Source organism: Betta splendens, chromosome 4, assembly GCF_900634795.4.
Source record: "Betta splendens chromosome 4, fBetSpl5.4, whole genome shotgun sequence".
Classification (NCBI taxonomy): domain Eukaryota; kingdom Metazoa; phylum Chordata; class Actinopteri; order Anabantiformes; family Osphronemidae; genus Betta; species Betta splendens.
In genome coordinates, this window is record NC_040884.2 from 14,925,777 (window position 1) to 14,951,964 (window position 26,188).

Sequence of the window (26,188 nt, forward strand, 5' to 3'; positions counted from 1 at the left end):
ATGCTTTTTTACTTGCTCAGTGTCTGGCTTTTGGAGAAGGATGTGGCGCGTGATGTCCGGAAGATGGCGCTAACATTCTAGTTATGACGTGTAGGTGAACTAAGCGAATACATCTATCCGTCACAGGAACGAGTCAGCGGTTGTAAGAAATGTAAACTAATGTGGCTTTTCAGGGTACAGATATGAACTGTTCTGGTGCAATAAAAAATTAACTCCCGGCATCAATCGAGTTTGATGACACATTTCCAGAAGTACTCTTGTTCCATGACCCAAGATATTGACCTTATTGAGCTCTGTGAATTCGTCCGACGAGCTCCGTGAAGGTGATGCAGTTCACCAACGTGTAAGACCAGGAGCTAACCTTTACAACATATTAGTAGCTTATAACGTCCATATCCTAATCTGTCTTTTTATCATTCGTTACATTTGTGAGGCAACATCAAGGTTAATGCGAATTTTGCAGACGCTTCGCCTCGTTCAGCGAACCCGGAAGTGAGCAGGAGTGACTTCTCTTGCCTCCTCGGGCTACAGTTGGATGTTTGTAACAACAGCAACCACAGACAACGGATAACCTAATGATGGAAGAATTTGAAGGTGAGGGTGGATTCGTTTGGTCACAACGCCTGCTAATGAAGCACACGGCCTTTTAATTCAACTGAATGCGGAGGTGTAACGTTGCCTTTACGGTACCGTTTTTTTTACCAGCGACCTCTTTTTTTGTTTGGGATTTAGCTCTTGCGATGCTAGGCACCTCCAGGGCCAGATATGACTAGCGTTAGCTAGCTCCTGCCTGCTGCTGAATGGGTGGGATAGCCACGGAAGCTAGTGTTAGCATCCTGCTCACCAGTCAATATGTGATGCACAGAACTGTCGCATGTTAAAGGGACTGAACCATGCACATTGGTATATGCGTAAATGCCTTACGAATTTATAGATCAAGCAAATGAATAAAATATCTACGTGTCATTCAAATCTGTGAATGATGATCAGCCAGGTGATCACGTCTGCTCTCTGTGACAGTGGCGTGTCTACACTACACTCACAGTTTTCCTGTTGCTGTTACAGATGGTGACGCTCCCAATTCTGCGGATCTGGTTCAGTGCCACATCTGTAAAAGAAGCTTCTTCCCCAAAGTCCTGGTAAAGCACAACACCTCTGTCTTCCTTTGCTCTTTGCTCTTCTGATTAATATCTTGCGCGAAAAAAGATCTAACTTGTTGATAAAGCAGTGATGATAATGTGCTTTCTCAGTGTGAGTGTAGCTGTTAAGTAAGAGCTGTGTGTGTGTGTGTGTGTGTCACTAGCTACAGTTCACACAGCCAGTAGGATCCAGTCATTATGTCAGTGTAGGAAAGCTAAAGGTTTAAAGAAAGCAGGGCGTGTGTTGATTAATAACTCTAGAGAGATTAAGTTCATCATTGTGCATGTTTTCTCTTCTTGCAGGAAAAGCATGCTAAAATCTGCCAGAAGTCAACAACCAAGAGGAGGAGGGTATTTGACTCCAGCAGACAGAGAGCTGAGGGCACAGACATCCCTACACTCAAACCTATAAAACCAAAGGTAAGGCCAGACGTACCAAACCACCACCAGCTCAAATACTGTCATCAACATTCATTTAATGATTCCTATATAGATGTTTAGCAGTAACATGGTGGTTTGGACATCACCAGTAGAAACTGCATGTAGGACCATAAACAGATCATGTCACAAGTCAACAGGCTGATGATGTTCAGGCCACATGACTTAAAACAACAGATCTAATGCCCTATTCATACACTTGTTTACATTTGCCCTGGCGCAGGCTGGTGACGAGTAAATGTTTTGAGCCTTTGCTTTTCCATCTAGGACAACCTGTGTTTTGTGATAGTAGATTATGTTCAACTGCTTTTAATTGTATTTCAGTCACAAAGTTCATCAGCCACTGAGAAAGTAAGTTGATTTGCCTTATTAATTGTTTTCTTCCCTCTTTATTTCTGTATACCTTATTTAAAGCTGCACACTTTGTCTCGTGAAGTGGTTGGTTTTGGTTAAGTATTGATTTGAATGTTGGGCCAGGCTAGAGGTGTGTTGGTTTAGTGTGATAAACATTTCAATACGGGATTTTTCCTCCTTCTGCCTTGTTTCTTCAACTGACAGTATGCAAATATCTTTAACCACTGGGTTCTACTGTTTCTGTCACACTGCTAGAATCCTCTGAACCTCACGTGATCATTTTTTTGTCCTCTTGCCTTTAACTAACTGCCTAATTTAGTGCTAATTTACTCTCAAGGTAATAATACTCATGTTGCTTCTTGTAACACAAACAAGGCACTATTTTTTAAATGATTCTTTGCTTGAAATCACTAGCGGTGTAGAGTTTAGACGAGGGGATTGTAACTAGTATGAAGTTAAAGAAAACAAGGGAAACTTTCACAATCAACTCCTACTCAGCAGCGCAACACTCTTGAATGAAGACTGTAATCACATAAGAAATCAACGCGGATCTTGTGATTGAACAGTTGCACATCAACAGATGCACAGTGAGCTTTATTGTCAAATAACATCAGCTCTAAATGAACTCTAAATCCTGTGAGGTCTAAGAAGGTGCTGAAAGCAGAGAGGATGTGATCTTGTTATTAAAAGCATAATTCAGCCAATGATGCATTCAGTTCCAGTAATGAGTACATTAGGATGCCAGACTGAAAGACAGACAGCCTCTGTTTTTCCCCTCGCCAGGCAGAACCCCCCAAGAAGCCGTCCAACTGGCGCAAGAAACACGAGGACTTCATCGCTACCATCCGGGCTGCCAAAAACCTCACACAGGTCATCAAAGACGGGGGACCACTGCCCCCGCCCCCTCCTCCCACTTATGACCCAGGTAGCAATCAATGTGTCATACTCAGTAAGACACTAATACAAATCACAGTGATATAGGTTGCATGTACACAATTTACAAAATAAGATTAGAGTTAGAGTGACACCTGGTGGCCAGAATATATTTAACAGCCCTGGAAAATGGAATTTCAGGAATGAGGTTCGGTCAAGTTCAGTGTCTCTTGAAATGCCTAAGAAGCCGGATTGTTATCATCACATCTGTGACACCTTTATACAGACATATTGTGATGCTCCTAAAATGTATGCTACTTGTAGTCAAGGTCCATTGTGATAGTGGATTTATTTACATGCTATTCCTTACTACCAAATGGAACTATAACAAGAAATATCACCATATTTCTGAATGATTCTCCTTCCCTTTTCCGGTAATTGTCTTAGTTGCACTGCAAAAGTTTAGAAGTCTAACTGTGAGAAGCATCACACCATCAGTGATGGTTGAAGCTCTGATATGATGTAATCATTTCCAGGGTGAATCCCCCTAAAACACTTTTTGATCTAATCTGCCCATCAGAAGCTCTAGGTACATTACATCACCACCTCTTCTGTCTCCAGACTACGTCCAGTGCCCTTACTGTCAGCGGAGATTCAACGAGAGCGCGGCTGACCGACACATCAAGTTCTGTCAGGAGCAGGCTGCCCGGATGTCCAACAAGGGAAGCACCAAGAAAACTCCTGGTCGCACACAGGTTCACACACCTCCCTATATAAATGCAGTAATCTCTTTTCTTTAAGTTGCAGTTACACTACTGATGTTAAACTAGACATGAACATACCTTAGCAACAATTATACTACATGACCAGGAAGTTTAATTTGTCAGGCATTTAAAAGAATCATTTAAGGTTGAGTTTTTCCATTTACTTCCGCTTAAAAACCACAGTGTGTGATGAAACACTCAGTATGTGGCGGCCACTGTGGATTGTGTGTAGGTTGTGGTAGATAATGCTTTTTTTATTACAGCCTTTTGTTTTGCTTCGTCTTCATCTTCAGTACAAGCCTCCCGCTCCTGTAAAAAAGGCAAACACTGCCGCTGTGTCGAGCATCCCTTCGGCTGCATCCCGTTTGCCCCAGAGATCAGGCCTGGGACAGCCCACCGGTAAGCCAGCCGTGTCACATTGATAGCTAGTCTTTGATTCAATGCCACTGTCAAAATAAGTAAGCTGGAAAATGAACGCTCTCCTTTGTTCCCTCTCTACTGCTCTAGGAATCCCGTCTAGTAAGGTGTCCTCCTCCGGTTCAGTGAGGAGTAATCCATCCGGCCTCACAAGCCCACCGTCAGGGTCAGCAGACACTTTATTAGGATGCGTTTAATTTTATATGCTGCGTGTCTTTTTAATCTATTTGTTCTGCAATGCCTCCGTCAGTGGAGGAAACAAGCCCCGAGCAGTGGGCTCTGGCTACGGTGCTGTGAAGACCACTCAGTCTGTTATAGGAGTAAACAGGAAGAAGGTGGAGACCTACATATCCAGGTGAGCTGGCTAATAAAGATGTTGGCCTTGCATCCTCTCCCATGAGGGTGCGCTAAACAAATTAATGTCCACTGGTTGCTTAATTATGGTTTAACAAACCACAGGTCCAGGTTTCGACTGGTAAATTGACTGTACGTCTATACTGGTCTATACTGGACTGGTACTTTTATGATGGTAAATTACATAAGCGGAAAATGATTGTTCCTAACCAACATGACTACACTGTACTGAATGTTACTTAGACACGTGTGACGAATGAAGGTGCAACACATTGTTATTTCAGGCAGGAGTAGTTTGTCATCCTCGCTCTACCAGTCTGTGGTAACTATGGTGGCCATGACAAAAGCAGCAAAACATTCGGCCCATGACAGGCTGCTGTTTATAAAATGTAATGTTATCACACAGCACTAACACTAATCTCTTGACACAGTGAACATTCGCTCAGATCGACTCTGTGGATATTAATACGATCATTAATCCTCTGTCATCTTTTGCCGCAATTTCCCAGGAACGACGTCGACGGCGGCGTCGAGGTCGGCAACGGCGGAGTGAAGAGCAAGTTCTGTCACGCTTGTGGCACAAAGTACCCCGTTGAATCTGCCAAATTCTGCTGCGAGTGCGGGGTCAGAAGGATGTGTATCTGACGGAGGGAGTTCCCCAAGGGAGTTATTAAAGTTAAAGTCAAAATCGAGTCAAAGAGGAGAAAGCATAGGAAGGCAGGGATGCATCATTACTCCAGCTATCACCAGATACTCACCAAAGCTAGTATAATTTAGTATCCTTCTGTTTCTTTTCACTATTAGGTCACAGCAGCAAACTGTAATTGGCTGACTGAATTGCAGGGTAGAATAAAATACAGATAAGGTAAATCCAGAAAAGGCGTTTTTAAGGCTAGCTGGCTGCTGAACTGGTTGGGAATGAAGTTACATTAAACAGTGATAGGACTCCTGATAGCAGAACCAGCCCATGCAACTCATTATTTTTAATTAGCTTTCTCCTTACTGACGGATTCACCCACGGCACTGCAGCTGCTTCTACCCACTCGAATCAACATTGCTGCTGTGAATCGAGTGCTGGTGATAGAGCGTTTTAATGAGGGGAAGCAAAACCTTTCCAATTAGGATTATTGTTTTGGTCATTGGGAAGTAATGTGGTCCAAGATATTATTATTTTATTGTTGTTGTTGTAGAAACTCAGCTCTGTTGTACCTGGACGGTACAGTATCAGCAGTCGACATTACCTTAGTAGAGAGATGATGGAGTTAGTAAAGCGTGTGTGCACAGAGGTAAAGGAAACTTGCTGGATGACCCCCCCCCCTCGTATTCAATCCTCTGCTGCCACACAAGTTCCTATTGAAGTGCAATATCATCAACTACTGAGGAAAGTTTTTTTCTAAAGACTCCTCTAGAGTTTTAGGGAGCGGTTGCCTTGGTTTGACAGGGGCCAGTCCTAGACCTGTTCACTTTACAGGCAGTAGGTTTTATCCCCCTTTAACTGTTTTAGGCAGATGTAGCATTTCCTCGGTCCTTGTCCATTTCCTCTCGTTTTGTACATTGAAATGAGATATTTTCTTATTCCCCTTCTTTGTCCTGAATGCACTATGACTGCGTCTTCTGCTAATGCTCTGTGGAGTTGAAACGCATCTTTCTTTGAATTCGTGTGAAACCGAACTGCACCCAAACGCATCCCAGTCGCTTTATTCGTCTCAAAATGTTTGAGTTTTGTATCATATCTACAGTAACACTACAAAAAATTTCAAGTGCCCTGATTTGTGCTTCACTATCCTATTATTTATTGACCGTTTACAGGCACTGAGAGGCTGAGCCCTCTACCATATGTAATACTCATTAACCGACAAACCGTCACGTGACAGGAAATAGGTATGAAGCCAGCTATATTTAAGTTACAGAAAATATTTAAACAGACTGGACTAAATACAACAAACGTTAGCCTGGATACGGCTGTGCACCTAATGCCATGTATATCCTCCAATATCAATAAACTTCTATGAAGACAGTTGTGATGGAGGTGTGGGAGTGTCTGTTAGAAAGAAGTAAATTCAGAATATACGATATATAACATGATGCATTGTTTTTTTTGTAATTTCCCGTACACAAATGAACAAATACTAAGAAACAGTTAAGAATGTGATGATATGTATATTTCCCAAAATAGAACTACATTAGCTCTGAGACCTGAACTCAGCTGTCTGTGGCATCAATCATCAGCATCGGAGGCTGATTAAGCAACACATTGTCATCTCACAGCGAGCACCTCGGTCGGTATGCAGCTTAAGGCCTTTTCCTAAACAAAAGAACAGAGGAGCTTTAGATAACAACGATGCGCCAGGGCCATATTCTAATCTGAAGTGAAAGCAAAAGTGTATTTAAGCACCTTAATATTTCCCACACATGCTCGGGCAGTCATCACTAAGTGCAAGTAAGTGTCATAGCATATTCATTACAAAAAAAAAAAAAAAGTCTGTGAGCGACTTGTAGTTGCCTTTTTTTGGGCACACCGACCATTGAAGGACCCGGCCTCGTGCGTGAGACCGTCCAGTATGTGGGAACCCTCTTCTCTTGGCTGAACAGCTTGTTTCTCTGTAGCTTTCAAACTGATCTAAAGAGCCTTTAGAGTCATAAAAGCAGCGGCAGGAGACATATACTGATACTTGACAGAATAGCTTAATGAGTGTCGGCCTCCTCCTGCGTCGAGGAGCCGCGACTGGTTTGCCTCACAACGTGTCCCAGCCCAGTCACTTGGCCACCAGTTGTGTGTTCAGCATCTGATAGCACTCCGTTATCTTGGACAGAATTTCCAGGGCCCGGCAGCGCCTCTTGGTCTCGCAGTAGGACCGCGGGTGCCCGCTCCTCCGGCGCCGCGTCGTCCTCCTCCTCCCGGGGCTCGCGCTGGGCCCTCTGGTCTAGTCAACAGAGGCGGACACGCACACACAGCTATGTTACAACCAAAGCCAAGGTTTCAGACGTGCGAGGCGGTTCTGCTGCGTGACTCAGACCCGTCGCTATGAAGCTGAATCACCAAATCTGACAGGTCTACAGCGCATGACTGATGGCAAAGTGCTAATTGAGACCCCGTCCCCGCATCGGAGCTGGAATCACAATCAGATGTGTGAATTGAAGTTAAAGGCCGATGCGTTGAACCATAAATAGGCTGCGGTGACAAGGAGGCACGGTGTGAGTACCTTCTGTACTTTTTTATCTCATTCATCTCGTCTGCCTGGCATCAACACAAACAAAAAGGCACACGTTTGGCTCCGCTGTCACAGCAAACCAGCTATGTAAGCTATCGGTGAGTCACCCACTATGTAGCAGAAGGAAGCGCCGCGGCCTGCCAACATTCCTGCGTCTTTGTCGATTAATGACTACAGCGAATCCCACACGGGAGAACCTGAAAGGGCTTCTCTGGGTTCGCGTCCCTCCCGACGGCGCGGGACTCACCGGGCGACTGGGGCACGGGCAGCGCAGCGAGGTCAGCACGGATGCGCTCAGCTTGTCAGTAGGCTGAACTCCCAGATTCTTCATTTTGCAGGTTAGGTTATGCAAGGTGCTCAGAATGCTCTGCAGAACAGAGGTGGGTTAGTCCTGGAAAACCTGGAAAAACCTGGACTTTTAAAACCAGCACGAGTGCTGTAGGGGTCAGGGGTCAGTAAAGGGGAAAACAGCGAGACCTTTATCCATTAGGTGACAATAATATGGTGTGAAGCCTACATTTGGAGCGGTGTCAGGCTTTTCTTTTTTGTCCTGAGAATAAGAACCCAGCGATGCTCGTACTCACCGTGATGTCGGGCCTGCAGGTTGGGAGCTTGTGCCTCAGTTTTACGTCTTTGCAGGAAGTGTTTCGCAGCAAGATGGTGACGTGTGTTATCTTAAAAGAATCAATGACAGGAGATGATGCGTGAATATAAGGAGCGTGACGGGCAGGTTTCCATCAGGCCTCCAGGTAGAGTAATACGAAAGCAAGATGAGACAACAAAGTCATCCTGCAACATCCATCAAGGTCGGCTGGGATCCTCACAGCGACTGCCTGGACTTGTGAGTCTACAGTAACACACTGATCGGTTACAGACACAGGAAGGAAACGTGAGCCGCCAGCTGTGGGCTTTTCTGGGGAATTCATAGCGTACAGTAAAGCAAAGCTCTCGGCTCTGGCGTTCCGGCTTTGCGTAAATGTGCTGGCGCTGCCGTTTTTGGTTTCCTCGTGTGACTCGGTGCATCTTTACTACCTCAACAGGTTATGGAGGTGGTAAAAACACGGAAGGGAATGTTTGCGCCGACGAGGCTCTCGGGCTGCAGCTGCTGCAGCCGCTGCGGCTGCTGCAGCTGCTGCAGCCGCATCTCCGGGGACCGGGAAACCCTGCTCTAACTTGCCTGCATCACTTCTTTGGCCGCAGATTTCACAACAGATATTAAGAGATTAACCGCCTGTTACCTCAGTTCAACTTGTGAATGCGATTGATAAACGCTGCACAGACAGTGCATAGACCCTGCATCCGATCGCGCTGTGTCCGCCCGAGGTGAACCGGGGTGAGTGGTGCACGCGGCTGCTTACTGTGGCGTTGAGCTGAGTTTCCACGACCGGACTGTATTCGCCCCGGACGTCCGCTGGAGACCTGTCGCTGTCACAGGACAGAGATAGAGGTAGAAGTAGAAGAGCAAGGACACTGATGCGAAACAGAGGCTGGGAGACAGGCAGAGAGGAGCAGAGGTCAGTTTCATCGCAGGGTTGCCTGCTGCGTTGCATTTAGGGAAATCCATTGCTAAAATGCTTTGGTTCCAGCACTTCAGTATATTTTCATTTAGTAGTTAGAAGTTCAATCAGTTTCTCAGTGTCTCAGTCCACATCCAACAGTTCAATAATTTATTTTTTAACAAATTATGATGCAATGGCAAACTTAGTATAAAGTAATTGGAAATAATTAGATCCTGGTTCCTTTCAGTATAAAAGTGACTATTTGACCCCAAGGTCAACACTTTATATTGACTTTATATTGTAGTGTTTTTACGTTTTTGCCCATCGCCAGTATTACATAAATAAATGATTACCTGAATCAGACCTGGGCGTAAACATTTATCTTAGCGCAATGTCCTTGACTCTCAACTTCGTAAGAGCCACAAGCCGATTCCCGTAAATCCTAAAACCTATTTCAGTTTCCTTCTGACTGGAAGTGGGAAGTAATTCGGAATTCCCCCGTTTGGAAAAGCCTTTAAGAGCCTAACGTACAGTAAATCAGCCAGTCGCTCGGCGGCGGCGGAGGCGGCGGGACGGACGCGCGTCGCGGCGGCTCCCGGTGAGTTCGGACAAGTTCACGCTGCGCTGCTTTGCTCGTCACACGCTCGGCGCTAACGAGGGGTCGCCGCCGCGGTCGCGCCGAAGCTCCGAGCCGCTTTACCCGCGCTCGAGCGCTCCGGATCCGTCCCTTTAAGTCGGTGCGTCACCATTTTAGGCCACTTGGGCCAAGCCGCACACAGCGCGCTTTCCTGCACTCACCATTGGTCATTCTTCATTCATAATCACCGCGGCACAGCTGGGACCCGACACCCTCCCATGTGTCTTCATGGCTGCTCACGCGCGCGCTCCGTCTGGATGTTGATCTTCTCTGCCCCCCCCCCCCGGACCTCCGTCGTCCTCTCGCTGGTGCTGCGGTTCTGGTGGCTTTTGCAGTCCTTTCATACGCGTCTTGCTTAACTGCGCTCCGCAACCGCAGCATGTGATTTTACTTCCGTCCTCACTCGCAAAGGTTTCACTTTACTCCCAGATGAATTAACGTATTTAAAAAAAAGAAAAAAAAAGTCAATTGCAACCCTTGCTGCGGTCTTTGCTGCGATCGCGGTGACGGACGGAAGCGAAGTGTGTTTTAACCGTTAGGCGTTGATGTGTTGGACGCGTTTTTGCAGGGAGCTGCGGGGGGTTGATTGATCACAGAAGCCATTCATTCGTTGAAGTGCTTGATTTCAGAAAAAAGACATGGTGCCTATAGCACACGCACGAGCGGGATAAAAACTCCTGTAACACAATCCAACAGCACAAAGGTGTTCCTTAAATCCGGGCAGGGTCACCTCTCCAGGTTGGGGGTTCGGCGCCTGTCTGAGCTCCCATCTCTGATCCTGGGCACCCTCTGCTTGTTCTTGCTGATACTGAGCTGGGTTTTGTGTCTGCTCGAGGCTCGTTACACACAGCTGCTCAGCTTCAGGAAACATCCGTGCACAGAAAAGCCCACGGAATCTAATCTTCCAATCTGACCTCGGCTTCCTGTGGTTTTAATATCTCCGTTTGCTCCCAAACAGTTTAGTTCATTTCCAGTAAATCCCAGCACCGATAAGCGATGACGGGCAGATTATTTACTTTTTATAATTTCACAAGGTGGAACCGCAGGTGTTGCGGGTGCGGGTCCCTTTGAAAAATGTAGCTGTTTTTGTCGTGTGTCATCCTAGCCTCGCTATCCATTCGTGGAATGACTGAAATGCCTGGTGTGTGGCTGGAACTGAGTCCCCTTCAAAGGAACCGTAGCCTTGAAACGTCCATATTCACGATGTCCTGATTCAGGGACATAGCGGCAATAGATGCCAGGGTGTCCCTGTGAAACGATGGCGTCGTGCTTGGAAAGCGCTGAGAAACAGGTCAGGCCTATAGAGGTGCACCGTCAAAGGCCTTATTCGATCCTTTTTAATTAAGAGTGATATTTAAATTCCATTGTGTCTTAAGCTTCGCAGAAGTGATGAGTCAATCAGTCTAAAACTAGAGGTGCAGCCTGGTGGCAGAGCATGTCAGGAATGCAAATCACCCGCATACCTATTTGTGTCTGTCCAATTAGCACATGTAATGCTTTTTTCCCTTCTTCAGGTCTGTCACACCTTATTTCATATTTGATATATATATTTGTCTTCGAGACGTCTCTCCTGATGCTCCATTTGATTTACGGCGCTGGGGAGAGGTTCGCGGCCCTCGTCTGGAGTTGCCGCTCGTGCCGAGTGCCGATGTTGGTGTCAGTCGTTCCATTGCTTTGACTTGACTGAGGTTTATGAGCACAGAGCCCATTTTAACGCTGCAGAGAAACCATAGATGGTTGTAGAAAAGAAAGTAAACTGTTTCCAATCTCCAGACCGATAGACCTGTGCCTCACTATAAGAAGATAACAAGTGAGCTGAAGCAATAAATGACCTGGAAACTGACTCATGACCCAGAAACGTGTTTGTCAACGTGAAGGTTTCGCTGCTCAGCAGTTATGCAGCCATCGACCTGCGCATGCATTGGATTCAGTAACCGAGCAGGGGAGAATGGTTAGAGAGGCCTTTAGTATTAGAGAGGACCAGTCGTCCTCTCTTGGACCTGGACTGGGCTTTTACGTTGGGTGAAGGCATGAATGTGGAATGCGCTGACTTATCCGCCGCTCTCACACCTAGCGCGTCAACGTCGACGACGGCGCCGCGAAAGATGTCGTCGGGCTGAGGTTCCTGGTTTTGCCCCTTTTTACAGTCACTGCTTTCACGCCTCGTCGCAAGCAAAAGCAGCGACGCCGCCATGTGCACGGGAGCAGAAAGCCTGTGTCGCTGCAGGCGCAGGTTGTGTTTTTGGCCACAGCTGGGATGTTGCACTTGGGAAATGTTTACTTTCCAGCTTCAGCTTCGTGTCCACAGACGCTGCTCTTTGCGCTTAGTGTTCAGAACTGAGGATCGCTTAAAATATTTTAGGTCTGAGTTTGAATCTACTGGTGTCTGTGCTTTGCTTAGTTTCTAAAAGTTGTCTGTGTGTGTGTGTGTGTGTGTGTGTGTGTGTGTGTGTGTGTGTGTGTGTGTGTGTGTGTGTGTGTGTCTGTGTGTGTGCATGTGTGTGCAGAGTTGGAGTGTGCATTAATTAAAGACATCCATCAGATCATGACAGTTCTGCCAGGAAGAGCGGCATCGTGGGACCCAGGATAGGACGAGGTAACCTTGGCAACCACAATCAAACACAGTTTACGTTTCACAGCGAAGGTTCCTCATGTTTCCTGGCAGAGTGTGATTCACATGCCGACTTCGCGTGGCACCAACGCCACTGCTCATTTGTGTGCTAATAGGAACTTTACCCCCATTCTGGTCGTCCTGTCACTTTTGACAGAACGCGTTAATGGCTTGGAACGAATGCACGGTGTGACACAAGTGATGGCTTGTGTTCGCTGCCGTCGCTGTTTTGCTTGGGTGACGCTTCCATGCGCTGACAGGTATTTCTGGGTTGTCTAATGCTCCGTAAACGCAGCGCCGCTCACACGGGTCCTTTTTGTTTACTTTCTTTGAACCTTTTAAAGCTGTCATTTAAGCAGGCACTTGCAGGAAATTGCGCAGCATTAGACAATCCATATTGAACCTGTATATAATTAGCTTCATGATTTATGACACTTATCATAAACAAGTGCTTCAGAGATAATCAGACAGATTGAGTGGGAGGCTAAAGTACAAAGGATAAGATAAATTAAACTTATGCCATGCTGCATATTTGCCTCAAGGTCATGAAATTTCTGCAGGCAAGTGATGAAATTTCATCAAATACAAGTATTGCTTCACAAAAAATGCAGCTGGCTCAATGTAATCACAGAAATGCTTGTGGTTGAGGAAACGATCTGTAGAGTGTGACTTTTGAGTACCAGTAGATTTTTCTTTTAGTTGGATAATTTCTATGTATTCTTCAAATTTTTTTAATAAATAAGTCAATCAATGCCAATTTAATGTGTGTGTGTCATTTCTGTTAATATCTGCACCAGTAGGTTCATATTCATTATAAAGCTAAATGGAGTCCTAGAATATGTTTAATATTAGATTTTCTTAATATGTGGCCTTTTACATTGAAATATTATCACGTCTATTATTCTTGTTGCACTGCTGCAGCCACTAAATCAGTCATTTGTTCATTTTTCTTATACTTTTTTAATCTTGCGTACACACCCATGTGCTGAGTGAGGCCTGTCGCAGTGACACACATGAGACGCACATCCCGTAACAGAGTTGCTTAATGTGTTTTGGTGTAAATCACAGTTCCGTGATGATTTCCCATAAAGAGGAAAAAGAGGATGAAGAAACAAAATTGTGCAATAAGCTCTCATGCGTGTTTGCTTTGCTATGTATTTGTAGGTAGATGCTTTGTTAACCTGGTTATTTGATTTTGATATGAGTCAAGTCACACAGACATGCACGTTTACCCGTACTCTGCGTCTTCCATGGGGTATGAACCTGATCCATCCAAGCAGATAATACAACATTAACCAGCAGTGAGACATGAGAGCCACCTCCACCGTCCTGCAGCAGTTCCTTCCCTTCTCCGAGCTCAGTTCAGTTCGTTTCCTTAATGTGGTGACATCTAGAGGTATTTCACATGTAGACGTCACGAGTGACAGAGTGAGAAACCCAACAATCCTGCTTGGGCAAACGCGCGGTGACTGTGAAGAGGAAGAAGCTTCGAAGGCAGGCGGACCAGCAGGACTTTGAGTCTGTGCTCAGGAGCTTTTCTCCATGGTTTTTACCATCAAGCCTGAAGGGCTCTTCCTGTTTTTGAGGCTAGTGGTTTGGACCCTCTAACTCTGTGTCACCACACTCACAAACACATAAACTGATTGTCTTCATGAACTGGTTCCTTCACCAGAACAATATTTGTTTTCATTATTTTCCACACAGCAATATTTCTGCTTAAACGCTCTCCAAAACGAAACCGCCCAGTGGTTTAGTTGTCCTCGTTTGTCTCAGCAAGTCTTTTACGCCACAGTTCTGTTTAAATCAAAGACAAGGCTGAAATCTGACTTGTTTACTTTCACCCAACCAGTAACTGAAAGGTGACACTGGATGCCCGTGATTGTGCTCTTTGTGTTTGAGGATGCTCCAATGAGGCCAGTGACCGAAGGCTGTTATATAAGCGTAACCTAACCGAGCTGCTCCCTCACCTCAGACCTTCACAACCCTGACTGCAGTTGCTTCTGCTCATACTTTCCACTGTCCTCAGTTCTTCCACACTATGGGCGTTGAGTGTATGGCAGTTGCAGAGACATGCCAGTGATAAGACCCAACTTGAAGGGGGGGAAAAAAACACTTATATAAAGTTTTATATAAAACATCTTGAGTCATTTATCAGGTCTGTTTCTTTTGTTACATCATAGAACAAGTATGTGTTAAGACTTTTTTATAAAACCCTTGCATACTATGAGTCTGTGCACACACTACATGCTCAGTGAAGACTGGGCAGTGAAGGACACAGGTACAGGATGTAGTATAATCATGCCTTTAAATAACTGGACACCTAGGGTGCAAAGACAGAAGAAAAAATCATGCTTTTATAGTGTCTAGTGTTTGTATTTTATAATGTTTGAGTGGCATATTGCAGATAAATTAAAAAAACAACAACGATACTTTGATTTTTAAAATTTATTTAAACAAAATCTTACCTGACGGGAGAATAAAGCAACTAAAGGCAGGTGCTTTTGCAGCAAAAGTGGTTTTGTCACCAAATTGTAATGAGGAGTCGTTTGTAAACTCGGTGGCGCCATCTAGTGGCTGTTCTGGCGAGAGAAGCAGTTGAAGCTATGTTTTCTTGGGTCAAATACACACATTCTTGTTTGTGTAAAGCTCACAAAATTCACGAAACTCACATTTTTCAGTCAATAAAACCAAGATGTACAATCTTGTGCAATCTTTTATTTGTGTTATTAAGGTTGTACAATCAAAACTGTAGATCATCTGACTACAGGTGATACTTGAAATACAGCTGCGATTAAAGCGGGAAAGTGAACACATTTGTTGTGTTATTAGTTAGAAACTGAAAGAAAAACACCAAACATCTCCAGATACTGGCCCATGCAGGGATTCTCAGGGAGTGACTCTAAGCCTGCATCCCCCTGGGGATGTTATCAATGGGGGATGAGCAGTGTCTGGTGTTTGGCAGACAACGAACGTGGAAATCTGTCCAAATAGTTTTGTGTTTGTCAGAACGGCAAATCTCACAAAGGTCGCTCCCGTCCATTTTCTTTGGCAAACTTGAAGCGAGCTTGTGCTTTCTGTCTAAACACTGACTGCTTCCTGTGGCTTCTCCCGTCCGTGAGGAGAGCTCGGTGAAGGTCGGTTCATGGCCCATCTCCACTCCTATTCACATTCATGTGTTCAAAACCTGACTTTGAATGCTTTACAAAGTGACTCTGCTCTGCCTGTATGTGTGCGCGGGTTTACTAATCCAAACACGAGGTTTGAGCTGACGGAGCAGAACACACGATCTATTCACAACCAGGGGTGTGCGAAGAGCGAAAGGGAGGGGGGGGTTGGAAATATGATGGAGTGTGGGTTGGGTGAGATTATCATCATCATGGCTCCGTAGGGATCTGGTTGCCATGGAGTGTGTAGGTGTGCAGAGGGGGATGCATTCACATGGTTGGGGGCAGCGGTGGAAATAAAACTAATCTCACCGACAGATTCTAAAAGTCTGTCAGCGACTAACGTGGTTAGTTGGCGTTGGATTAATGGGAGCTCGGGGTTATGAGCAGGGTTTGAGGTTATGGTCCGCCTCACCCCCCCAGGGGGATAAATGACGCTTATGTGACCGGTGTGTGTGTATGTGGAGGGGGTCACTCGCGCACAGCACATATAGTCACAGCGCGACTATGAAGGTTTGACACGCACCAAACGCACGAGGCAACTCCCAGACGCACCGCGCCTGAAGATGGCGCTCCGTCACCTTCCAGGAAACCGACGTCGCTCGCGCCCGCGCACGTGCACGAATGCGCGCGAGCGCGAGCCACAACCACTGTCTGCCTCCTCATCGGTGGTGTTGCCTCCCCGTCGCTGCGGTGCTTCGCTGCTCTCCTCTCTGCCTCTCTCTCTCTCTCTCTCTCGCTCTCTCTCTCTCTCTTTCGCACCCAGCGTCTCTCCTCTCCCTCCTCCTCCACTCCCCGGCCCTCCCCCCTTTCATCCGTCTCTTCCACATCCTTCTCCTCCTCCTCCTCCTCTTCCCCGCGGATGCCTCAGCCTCGCGCCCGCTCGCTCCAGCATCCCGGCAAATGGTCGCAGCATCCCCGGCAACTCTGGACGCAGGACGCAGCGACAAGGCGCACGGCTCTGTTCTGATCCGATCCGAGCACACAGCGGATTGACTTGAGGGAGGCAGAGAGAGGAGGGGAACGGGAGCGCAAGGGAAACGAGGAGACGCCGGGTGCTGACAGCGGCCAGGATCTCATTTCGGTAAGTTATCGGCTTCGTTCCTCCTGGCGTGTACTTCCGAAGGACCGAAGGAGAAGGCGACACGTTTTCAACGGCCTTTATTGGTGATCGGAGTGGAACGTGCGTTGATGAGCGTTTGATGACTTCCGGATCGTGCATGCTGGATCGTTTTGGGCGTTTTTAAAAAAAAAAAAACACACATCCACCGCCTTAAGGAACCAGCTGAGTGCGAAGCTCTTCTCGGATCAGCGAGCACACTACAAATATTAGGCTCCGGGCGGTTGCCTGGTCCAAGCTGCTGTGCGTAAAAGTCTTCCAAAGGTCGAAAAGCGGCTTGTAAACAAAAGGTGTGGGCTCCGTTTCCCATTTCTACAGATTGCCAGTGGTTTAGTTTGTTCTATTGTGGTTTTGCTTGGTTAGACAGCGCCACATGAGTCTCTTTGTCCACTGGTAAAGTTGCATGTTGTTGCCTGTTGTGTGTAAAGACTCCACACCTTTACCAGGAGTCTTGTGCTTTGATCAATAGACATTTAGGGGAGCGGGGCTGTGCACTGGCAGTTTGTCAAGGGCGTGCAATGTATCTGGCTGATGATGAGGAGGAGGAGGAAGGCTGGGCTGCTGTTAGGCGTCCTGAGCGTGCGCGGTCAGCGTGCTGCATGTCAGCACGCTGACAGGTGTGTGATGGACGGGAGCGAGGAGGGGCTCCATTAAAAGCGCCATGTGTTGGCTTAAAGGTTGCACAACTTCAGGATGTGCGGCTCTGCCTCTCCTCCGGCTGACCTCTGGTCCCGGAACCCTCGGACACTGGGTCGCCTCTCGCTGACGACCTCTGCCCAGCCACCGTGCTGCTCCGCGCTTGTCTCCTCCAGCTCCTCATGTGGCGACGGCATAGCGGCGTCCTCACAAACCTCAGGAGTGTTTTTTTTGTTGTTGTTTTCATATTTGAAGGATAAGCAGTCTGACAAAAGAACTGCCTCAGCTATTCTTGTGCAATCTTTGTGCCGCCCCACACACACACACACACACACACACACACACACACACACACACACGCGGACGCACAGACACACGGGCGCGCTCTAAATTTCCTGAAGATTAGCTTCTTTTATATCCAGCGAATGTCTCCAGTGGGCAGGAAAAGCCTCGTCCTTCATCGCGGACACAGATTAAGCTAATTCACACATCTGTGCAGGCCTAATGCCTAATCGCCGCGCCGCGCCGTCAGAACGGTCTTTATACAGCGGCGGCCAAGAGACAGAAAGGGAGACGGGGAGAGAGAGAGAGAGAGAGAGAGAGAGAGCGGGGCGAGCTAGCCGCCGGTGCCGATTGATCGGATAGAAGGGCTGCTGGCAGGCGTCCACAGGATGGAGTGCTGACGACTGTCCAACGAGCTGCCGGGCTGAGCCGGACCCGCCGGTTCCCTCGCAGAGCAGCGCTGATGAAAAGGGACGAGGCCGAATTAAAAGCGTCCTCCCCGAGGCAGAGCGGGGCCAGGGAGGAGTTAAGGCAGCCTTATGAATTCGATTTCCGCATGATGAGAAGAGTGAAAGTTGGTTGTAGTTGAGCGCGTTGGCGGAGGCGCAGCAACACCTACGTTTGATACCGGAGGACGATTCAGGAGTCGGGAAGGAAATAACGATGGGAATTAGGAGGGAACTCCCCCGTGAAACGTCCGGCTTGATGTTTGGGTGTGTGGCGTAAATGAGACAGAAATCTAGATTATGTGACGTGTAAAACATCACAGTGAGCATTTCAGTCCGACCTTTGACCTTCAACTCTGACTCTTTTTAGACACTGAAAGACGTACAGTAACTGTGCGGTTGCTCCTTTACTCTGCGACGCGAGCCGAAAGGTGAAGATGTTGGTCAGAGCAGGATGAACAACAGCTCCTGTTGTAGTTATAGGCCCAGAGTTGGTGAGTGTCTTTTATTAGCAATCTAATTATCGCAGATATGAAATCAAGTTCTACTTCTGACCTTTTCTCCTTGAACACACACACTGCTTCTCCATATGTAGGTTATACACGTCCCTACTTCAGCTGGTGGTGCTGGTTTGAGTTCACATGCGTCTGTTTGATCACCCATTTATCAGCTCAAGCCCTGGAGCAGGATACAAACGCTTTGGCCAATCAAAACGGTTTTGATCCGTTAGTGACCTTTTGACGTTTTCGCGGGCACAGAAGTCAGAATGACGAATATTTGTTATTGTCTAAGCTGGATAATGTATCAGCAGCAGATTTAGGTTTTTCCATTCCCTATAAAAGAAGAAGAGAGTTGTCGAGCGCTGGATTTATGGCTCGATTTGCACTGATGCCACATGCAGTAAAAATAAATGGCATCACAGTAGTGGAGGGTGGTAAAAGGTAAAACCATTCACCGATTGCTGTGCATTGTACGGGTGCAGTGATTAATGAAAGCCGGACTTTGGGGAGTGAAAGAGGAAGATGACACTGCAATAGAGGAGGTATTTGTGGAATGAGTCCATTAAGGCAATATGTGTGTGAGCGAGACGGCGAGAGAGAGAGAGAGAGAGAGAGAGAGAGAGAGAGAGAGCGATATTAGTGTGTGTGTGTGTGTGTGTGTGTGTGTGTGTGTGTGTGTGTGTGTGTGTGTGTGTGTGTGTGTGTGTGTGTGTGTGTGTGTGTGTGTGTGTGTGTGTGTGTGTGGACATCCACTAGTGTGTTTTTGCAACAGATTCTCCTCCCATCGTCTAATGAGCTCACTGCAGATGGGACTCCCTCTGTCAGCCTGCTTGCCCTCCTACCCCCCTCCCCCTCTGTCTTCTCAATCTTTAGTACAAGGGAAACCAAGGAAGGAGAGGAAAACGAGTATGGGACGGAGACGAGGGGAAATGAAATGGACGGCAGACGTGGGGGTGTGAAGTGAAAGCTGCAGAGGTGGAAAAAGCAGCGCCGCAAACGGCACGAGGCTCGTTGTGGAGGGAGAGAGGCCTAAAAGCAGTGACAAGTGGAGGAAGCAGGGAGGCTGAGGGAGTGAGAGACGAGGCATCATCGGATGCTGGAAACGGTAGAAAGGTGTGAAGAACAAACGGCACCATGGCACGTGATGGGGAGAAGCACTCTGCTACAATATAATTCCTGGTGCCCACATTAAAATCGAATGGTACGTGTTTAGTTCAGGGCCCGCTGGGAGAACAGCACGTCTACGGTTGCTTAGCCAGGACACGGCGTCTGTGAACGCCACGCTGCACCCACTGAGCTGAATTAATAACCGGCTCAGCTGTCTCCATTTCCTCACGTGAAAAATTCGGCCCCGCGCGCGTGTGACTGGGTTCGTTGGCGCTCGTTATGAGCTGCCTTTGTTAAAAAGTCACGCGTGTTAAGTGGAAGTTAGAGGGGAATAAATAAAGACGTGGCATAATGACATGTTGCGTGTCAGGAAAGACGCCGGTTTCGTCTTCGCCCCCGGGCACAGAAACATGGTATTATCCTCCTGGCTGGTCAAGTGGAAAATAATGTGTTTGATGGGACACGGACACCTGTGACTGGATGTGTGTGTGTGAGTTGTGTTCAACACAAGACAGTGATGGGACTCGGCAGCTCATGGAAACGTGGATGAACTGCATGTGCGATGATGGTTCCAAACTTAAAATTAGCTTTTAGCAAACAAATAAAGTCAAGATGTTTGCACACACACACACACACACACACACACACACACACACACACACACACACACACACACACACACACACACACAGGTGCTTCTATCTTAAAGGCTGGGGGCCAGCCGAGTGGGATAAATGTCACACCTGCCCGTGGTTGGATCAGCAGACAGCCCATCAGCTCGCACACTGATGCTTATCAGCCGCGCATTGCTGCGGCTACTTCGACCTGTCAGTCAAACGCTCGCTCACATCTGTAGAAAAGGATTTGATGGAAATGATGGAAACGACAGAAAGAGATAGGGCCTGTTGACTGTACCGATCGAACCGCCTAGGTTTATTGCCTTGCTGCGCTCGCGCGCGCGCGGGCGCGCGTGTGGGTTGCGTGTCCACCTCGATCAATGCAGAGGGAAAGAAGAACGGACGGAGAAAGCGACAGAGTGACACCAGAGATCAGGCGCCGCAAAATGGAAAAGGTCGACAAGAAGACGACAAAACAGACGGCGAGGCGCGCGTCGGCCGCGTTCCAGTCCAGCTGCTGCCAGCTGCGGCACGTGGAGCGTCAGGACGGGGCTGCGAGGGCGAGCCCGTCTGACGGAAGAAGCTGAAATAATGCTCCGTCCGCGGGGCGTTTTATCAGGCTGTTTATTGATGTGTGTCGACACTGGAGAGGCGCATCCGCGGCCGCCGCTCTCCACATTATTCGATTTCATTTCACAGTCCGCGAGCCGACAAAGGCAGCGTTTCTGTCTAGCTGCACATTTCGCTTGTTTCCGCGCACAAAGCGCACGTCGCCGCGCGTTCTCCGCGCTCCGTCCCGACATTCAGCGCTTTCTATTTACGCCGGGCTCCTCCCGAGGCGCGCTTCGTCGCGGAGCATGTCCGACAACCAGACGCGTTCCCTTTCTCTTAGCGATAAACGGGACGGGTCGTGTTTATTGGGTGTTTTTTCGCATTGGAATGCGAGCGAGTCTCCGACGGAGCGGCAAAAAACGCCACGAAGCCATGAAGTTATGCAGCAAATGAAAAGAAAGGAGAAGGATGTGTTTGTTGTGTTGCCCGTGGAGGGTCATGAATTATGCAGTGCTTTCTGAAAGTATTCAAACTCCTTCACACACTTTATTTTGCTAAAAATTGAATTAATATTGATGAATCGGCCCTTTCCCCCATCAATCCCTACACCCAGGAACCAAAGTTATTCATGCTATACTAATTAATTTATTAAAAATGAAAAACCCTACAATTTGTAAAATCAATCAGGTTCCTTCTCCACTAATGCGCAGGAGGCCCCGCGGTGTGAGTTACAGCTCAGAGGCGTGTTCAGCGAGGCTCTATAAGTGCTGCACACCTGGATCTGAGCAGTTTATCCAATTGTTGTGGACAGATCATCTCACGCTCCGCCAGGCTGGAAGGGAAGTGCCCGATGTTCCAAATTGTAAATCTGGGTTTTAGCCGGGGCCGCTCGAGAAGAACTCGCAGAGATTTGTCCCCAAAGCCGCCCTAGCGCCGCCCGATCTCTGCTTGTTTGCGCACCGGTTTGTGAAGTTCCCGGTTCTGGAGCTGGACGGGTGTGGGGTGACCGGGTCACGCTGCCGCGTGGAGATGGTTGCTTGAACCCCCTGAGCAACGCTGGATCCTGAAGGCGCTCGTCTGGTTGATGGGAAATAAAGCAGTTTTTCTTACCTTATTACCGTCTCCCCAGAGCCTTGGAGCCCAGAAATAATTTGAGAAAGTCTCTTCCTAGAGATTTGTAATTTGTGCCCTTGTACAAATAGCCCTGTTCAAATGACTAATCATGAGCCCCACATATAGCTGTATGTTTCCCTCGCTTTAGTCATTTTTTGCCTTTTAAATTACTTATCTGCGCTTTCAGATCCCTTAATTCCCCCCTCTCCTTTCGCTGCAGACGGATCAGCAGTACGCCTTCCCCGAGGGATGCGAAATGGAACGCGATCTTTGTTCAATGCTCCACATCCACATACAGAATCTCAGTCCGAGATCAGAAAGAAAAGCGCGTAAAGCCACATTGTCGCGGGGACAAGGACGATTTGATTCATTAATTCGAGGCTGCAAATTGGAAGCGCGCGATGGGGCAAACGGGGGAATGGCGGCGTTTGAGTTAGTGGACTAACTACTGTGTAGTGAGCTCAGTAAGTCTCGCATTCCCTCAAAACTCTCTGTTCTCGGCCCGCGGCGGGCTGCTTTAAATGTTTCATGGGCAAACAGCACACGGCACCGGCTCAACCTGAGGGTTCTGGTCTTGGTTCTGGGGGTGAAGTGCTAGCAATGATCCCTTTGATTCCAGCGTACTGTTCGGGTCCCAGCTGCAGCCGGGCCCTGGAACCGCGAGTGCACGTTAATTTCACTCATCTGTCTTCTGCGAGTTGCATCTGCGATGTATAATTCATCAAGTAACTCTCTGTTGATATCCGCATATAAATGAACTTAGATATTGTGCAGCTCATGAATGTCTAATGGCGTATGTACACAGCGGCGCCGCGGCTCGAACGGCAGCGCCGCTCGCTTTTGAGAAATGGACCCAGGAACATTTTGTGTGCCGGATTGTTTTCTATTGTGGAATGGGTAAAAAAAAAGGGCCCCCACAGGCTTTTCATGAACCGCTGGTGAAGCAGAGCCGCCCCTCACTGTTTTGAGTGCTAATTATGACTGGAGTCCGCTGGGCCCCCAGAGCCGACCAGCGCCGCCTGGGCCCGCCAGTGTCTCTGCTGCTCGATGGACCCAGCGCCTCGACGGGAACCGCGCGCCGAAGCGGGCGGCCTGATGTGTCGGCGTGGGCGTGGGCCGCGCTTCGCTTTGCGTCGCGAGGAAAACTTTTCAAAGCGACGGTGACTTGGTATTTTCAAGCCGCCATCTGGTTCCAGCCCGTTCCGTCGGCGTGTTTTCTAATCACTCGTAATTTATTTTGGCTCGCGGAACGCGCGCCCTGTCTCGCGTCGTCGTTTTTGGGGGGGGGGGGGGGGGGGGGGGGGGGGGTGGGCGGTTGTTAGATTTAAACACACCCGAACAAAGGGAAGGGAAACATTCGAAAGACACATTCGTGCCTGTACTTTGGGCCAATTAGGTTCCAAATCTGCTGGATTTGGGCTTGTGCCAGAGATTTGAAGTGGAAATCTTTATGTGTCAGAAAGACGGCTCTGAAAGGATTGGGAGAAAGAGGCTCGCGGATTCCCAGCAAAGCGCACACACACACACACACACACACACACACACACACACACACACACACACACACACACTGTCTGACTTTAGCTTCCCCGCTGCGCCGCTACTGTTTGCTAATGTGATATGAGCTCCACTAATTTGACTTGCGCTGCAGACGACGGGTGATGGAGAACGCTCTGCGAGGGAGCGGGCGTTCTTACTGGAATGGACAACGCGCAGAACAGCGGACACGCCAGACCCCAGCAGAGGGCCGTAAAAAAGTCTATTGATTTCCGTGGCAAAGTGGGAGAGGCAAGGGATTGTATTTACTGCACACAGGTCAACTTATCAGCTCACTTTTAAGACACCTACTTGTGATTTTACTGAGGCGTTTGCTGTTTATGTATCCCAGAGTGTTCCACTTCCACAATAGCTTGAAATTGTACATCTGTTGTTGACTTCCCTTCCGAGAAGGCCGGAGGTCAGACTGGATGGAACAGCAGCCCATGAAGGCAACACGGTCAGTTTCTCTCAAAGACACATTCTACTGAATTTGATCCTGGTCTTTTCCTTTTGTGTCGTCCCCGAAATAAGAAATGCAACCTTTTTCGTCGGCCAGGGTTAAAAAATGGATCAGTGATTTTAGCCTCTCCCTCTGTGACGCGTGCGGAGTTTGTTGAGCTGTTGAATAATCTGGGATCATAAGGTCTAATGAGACCAAGAGCAGAGGCAGGATTCTGACTTTGATCTTTCGGAGGCTCTCAGCCCGCCGGCGCGCCGAGCCTTAAACTGTTGTGATGGGAGGTTTGAGCCAGGAGCGGAAGTTTTCACATCTCGTCAAGTGTTTCAAAGCATTACATCATTTCCATGTCTTTAACGGGGAGAAAATTGCGGTAAACCTTGCTTTAGAAACAGTCGATTCCCTTTTTCCAGCCGTGCGGAGGCATTTTAGCGGCTCGGTCAAGTAAAGCTAGTGGAAAGAGGCACGAGTACTGTATGTACACACAAATACGTGTGTGTGTGTGTGTGTGTGTGTGTGTGTGTGTGTGTGTGTGTGTGTGTGTGTGTCGTCGTTGAATTGTGTTATGGGTAGATAGTCACGTCTCTGCTTTCTGCTATTATGGTGCATTCACGGAGACAGCGGGAGGCCAGAGAGCACACAGTCCTCCACCGGCTCCTCGATCGGAGCCTCGCCGCCCTCGTGCCCAGCAGTGGACACTGGCGAGGCGCGAGCGGGAGATGAGTCCTCGCCGCGACTGGCTCGGGCTCAAACGGACGCCCACTGCCTTGTTTTCCGTCTTTGTCACATGCGCCACGGGGCAAAAATCAGGGGTCAGCAGGTTAGCAGCGAGAGTCCAGGGTGCCAGTCGTTAGGAAACCATGGTAACAATAAGCCAGGTTGCTTTGGTTGCTATGGCAGCGAAGCCTCCTGCATGGATGGAGTAGTATAATGGGCCTCTAGTTAGACTTGATTAGACTTTGTGTACTGCACAGAACACCAACTACAAATGGTTGTTGGATCAGACCGGACTAATACCTCAATATCTACTGTACACAGTTACACTGCAGGTACTTTTGTAGTATTTCTGTTTTGCCGAGCAGTGAATAACAGAGGACAACAGAGCAGACAACAAAATCAATGCGCTTCTTGATGTAAATCCAGTAAATGCGTTCATTCAGGGTTGTCCAATTCCACTTGATGTTAAACAAACATAATGAACACCCTGCAGCCAATCACTATCGATTTCAGGCCTTGGCGAACACAAGCAGATATTTATCTCCGTGAAAATGAACAAGTACTGTATGCACAGCAGTGGCTGTTTGATTAGAAATAGACGAGCACGTGTAGCAATTTCGTCATGATCTTTTAGCTATTGATCAGTGCGGCAGTTGGCAATAACGGGCTCGCTGACGAAAGGAGCCATGTGTGGAAGCGATCGTCAGCATGATCCCCTCGCAACCTCGGTTCCTCGTGCTGTCGGGCAAAAACTGGCTGAAAAGGGAATTTGGCAATCTGGATGTTCTAATTTGGATTTGTCCCACCAACCAAACAGCTTTGTGATGGGAGCTGGCCAACGCTCAGCCTCACAGTCTGACTGGGTTAGTGCGTTTGACACGACGCTTTGCTGAGCCCAGAGTCCGACTTTATCGCAAGTCCTGTATATTTGGAGCATTAAACATAGCCAGACAATGTACAAGTACAAGTACAAGCAGTCATAATGTGGCGACCACGTATTTTCCATCCTACTTTGCACCTCTTTAACTTGGCAACACACCCATTTGTGTTTACTTCCAAGTCCTGTTTGTTGTCCTTGACAACCACTGCTCACCGAATGTGACCAGACTCACCGTCCAACGCTGTTTAAGGAGGAGGCTTTGAATGTTTTGCCTTTAAATGTGCTAAACTTACCGTCCTTGTAAGAAAAGCACGCGAAGGATCCGCGTACTCTGCCTCACCCCCCCCCCCCCCCAAAAAAAAGTGACGTCATAGTTCGGTTCTGTTCCGGAAGCGGGCGATGGTTCTAGCTAATGACGCTCCAGCGTTGCCGTCTCCAAATGAAGCCGAGTGTCTTTCCGCGACTCGCTGCCCATCGATCGCCCTCTCGCCGCCATCCGTCACTCTCTGTCTGTCTCTCACCCACGCACGCGCGCCCACGTGGAGCGGGCGAGGGCACAGTCAAGCCTGGAGGTTAACAACTCGCAGGGTTCCATATGTCTCCCGCAGCAGCGGCTGGAGAGAAAAAAAGGAAAAGCAGAAGGCACACCCTGAGTGTTTTTAATGAGTGACAACAAAGGAGCAGGGATTGGATTTGACAAAGCATCTCCTGGAGTCACAGCGTGAACAGAACGCCCTGATCATCTCTCCGCTTTGTGCCT

The 26,188-nt window shown here is 48.0% G+C and overlaps 2 protein-coding genes across 11 annotated transcripts in view; both read left to right on the forward strand.

The window, feature by feature from the left end:
* The first annotated feature begins 446 nt into the window (after positions 1 to 446).
* On the forward strand, positions 447 to 6,356 carry zc2hc1a (zinc finger, C2HC-type containing 1A). 3 transcript variants are annotated; one of them, XR_003785470.3, is made up of 11 exons: positions 447 to 594; positions 1,066 to 1,139; positions 1,443 to 1,559; positions 1,902 to 1,928; positions 2,715 to 2,856; positions 3,426 to 3,559; positions 3,862 to 3,967; positions 4,076 to 4,151; positions 4,236 to 4,340; positions 4,624 to 4,728; positions 4,849 to 4,987. XR_003785470.3 is itself a non-coding variant. In XM_029145531.3 (10 exons), the coding sequence occupies exons 1-10, from the start codon at positions 576 to 578 to the stop codon at positions 4,982 to 4,984; spliced, it is 936 nt and encodes a 311-aa protein (XP_029001364.1). In that variant the 5' UTR covers positions 448 to 575; the 3' UTR covers positions 4,985 to 6,356. The 3 variants fall into 3 exon arrangements, 2 of the variants coding, with proteins under 2 accessions (XP_029001365.1, XP_029001364.1); XM_029145531.3 differs by lacking the exon at positions 4,624 to 4,728 and having other exon boundaries at positions 448 to 594; positions 4,849 to 6,356; XM_029145532.2 differs by lacking the exons at positions 1,902 to 1,928; positions 4,624 to 4,728 and having other exon boundaries at positions 4,849 to 6,356.
* A 2,678-nt stretch (positions 6,357 to 9,034) lies between these two features.
* Positions 9,035 to 26,188, forward strand: part of ctnnd2a (catenin (cadherin-associated protein), delta 2a) — a 163,143-nt gene continuing 145,989 nt past the window's right edge. The window contains exon 1 of one of the 8 annotated variants that reach the window (XM_055508339.1): positions 9,035 to 9,648. Coding sequence is in view for 6 of the 8 variants with exons in the window: in XM_055508342.1 (XP_055364317.1) it covers positions 18,401 to 18,440 (40 nt within the window). In the remaining 2 variants the exon portion in view is untranslated. Of the gene's footprint in view, positions 9,649 to 16,104; positions 16,547 to 17,606; positions 18,441 to 26,188 lie in introns of those variants that run through there. The other 7 variants (XM_055508337.1, XM_055508342.1, XM_055508343.1 and 4 more) reach the window with 7 other exon arrangements.

What these genes read in the sequence shown, in the direction of transcription:
- zc2hc1a (XM_029145531.3), top strand. An exon ending in TCAAACCTATAAAACCAAAG is followed by an intron (nt 1,560 to 1,901) that starts GTAAGGCCAGAC and finishes ATTGTATTTCAG; the next exon opens with TCACAAAGTTCATCAGCCAC. An exon ending in TCCTCCCACTTATGACCCAG is followed by an intron (nt 2,857 to 3,425) that starts GTAGCAATCAAT and finishes TTCTGTCTCCAG; the next exon opens with ACTACGTCCAGTGCCCTTAC.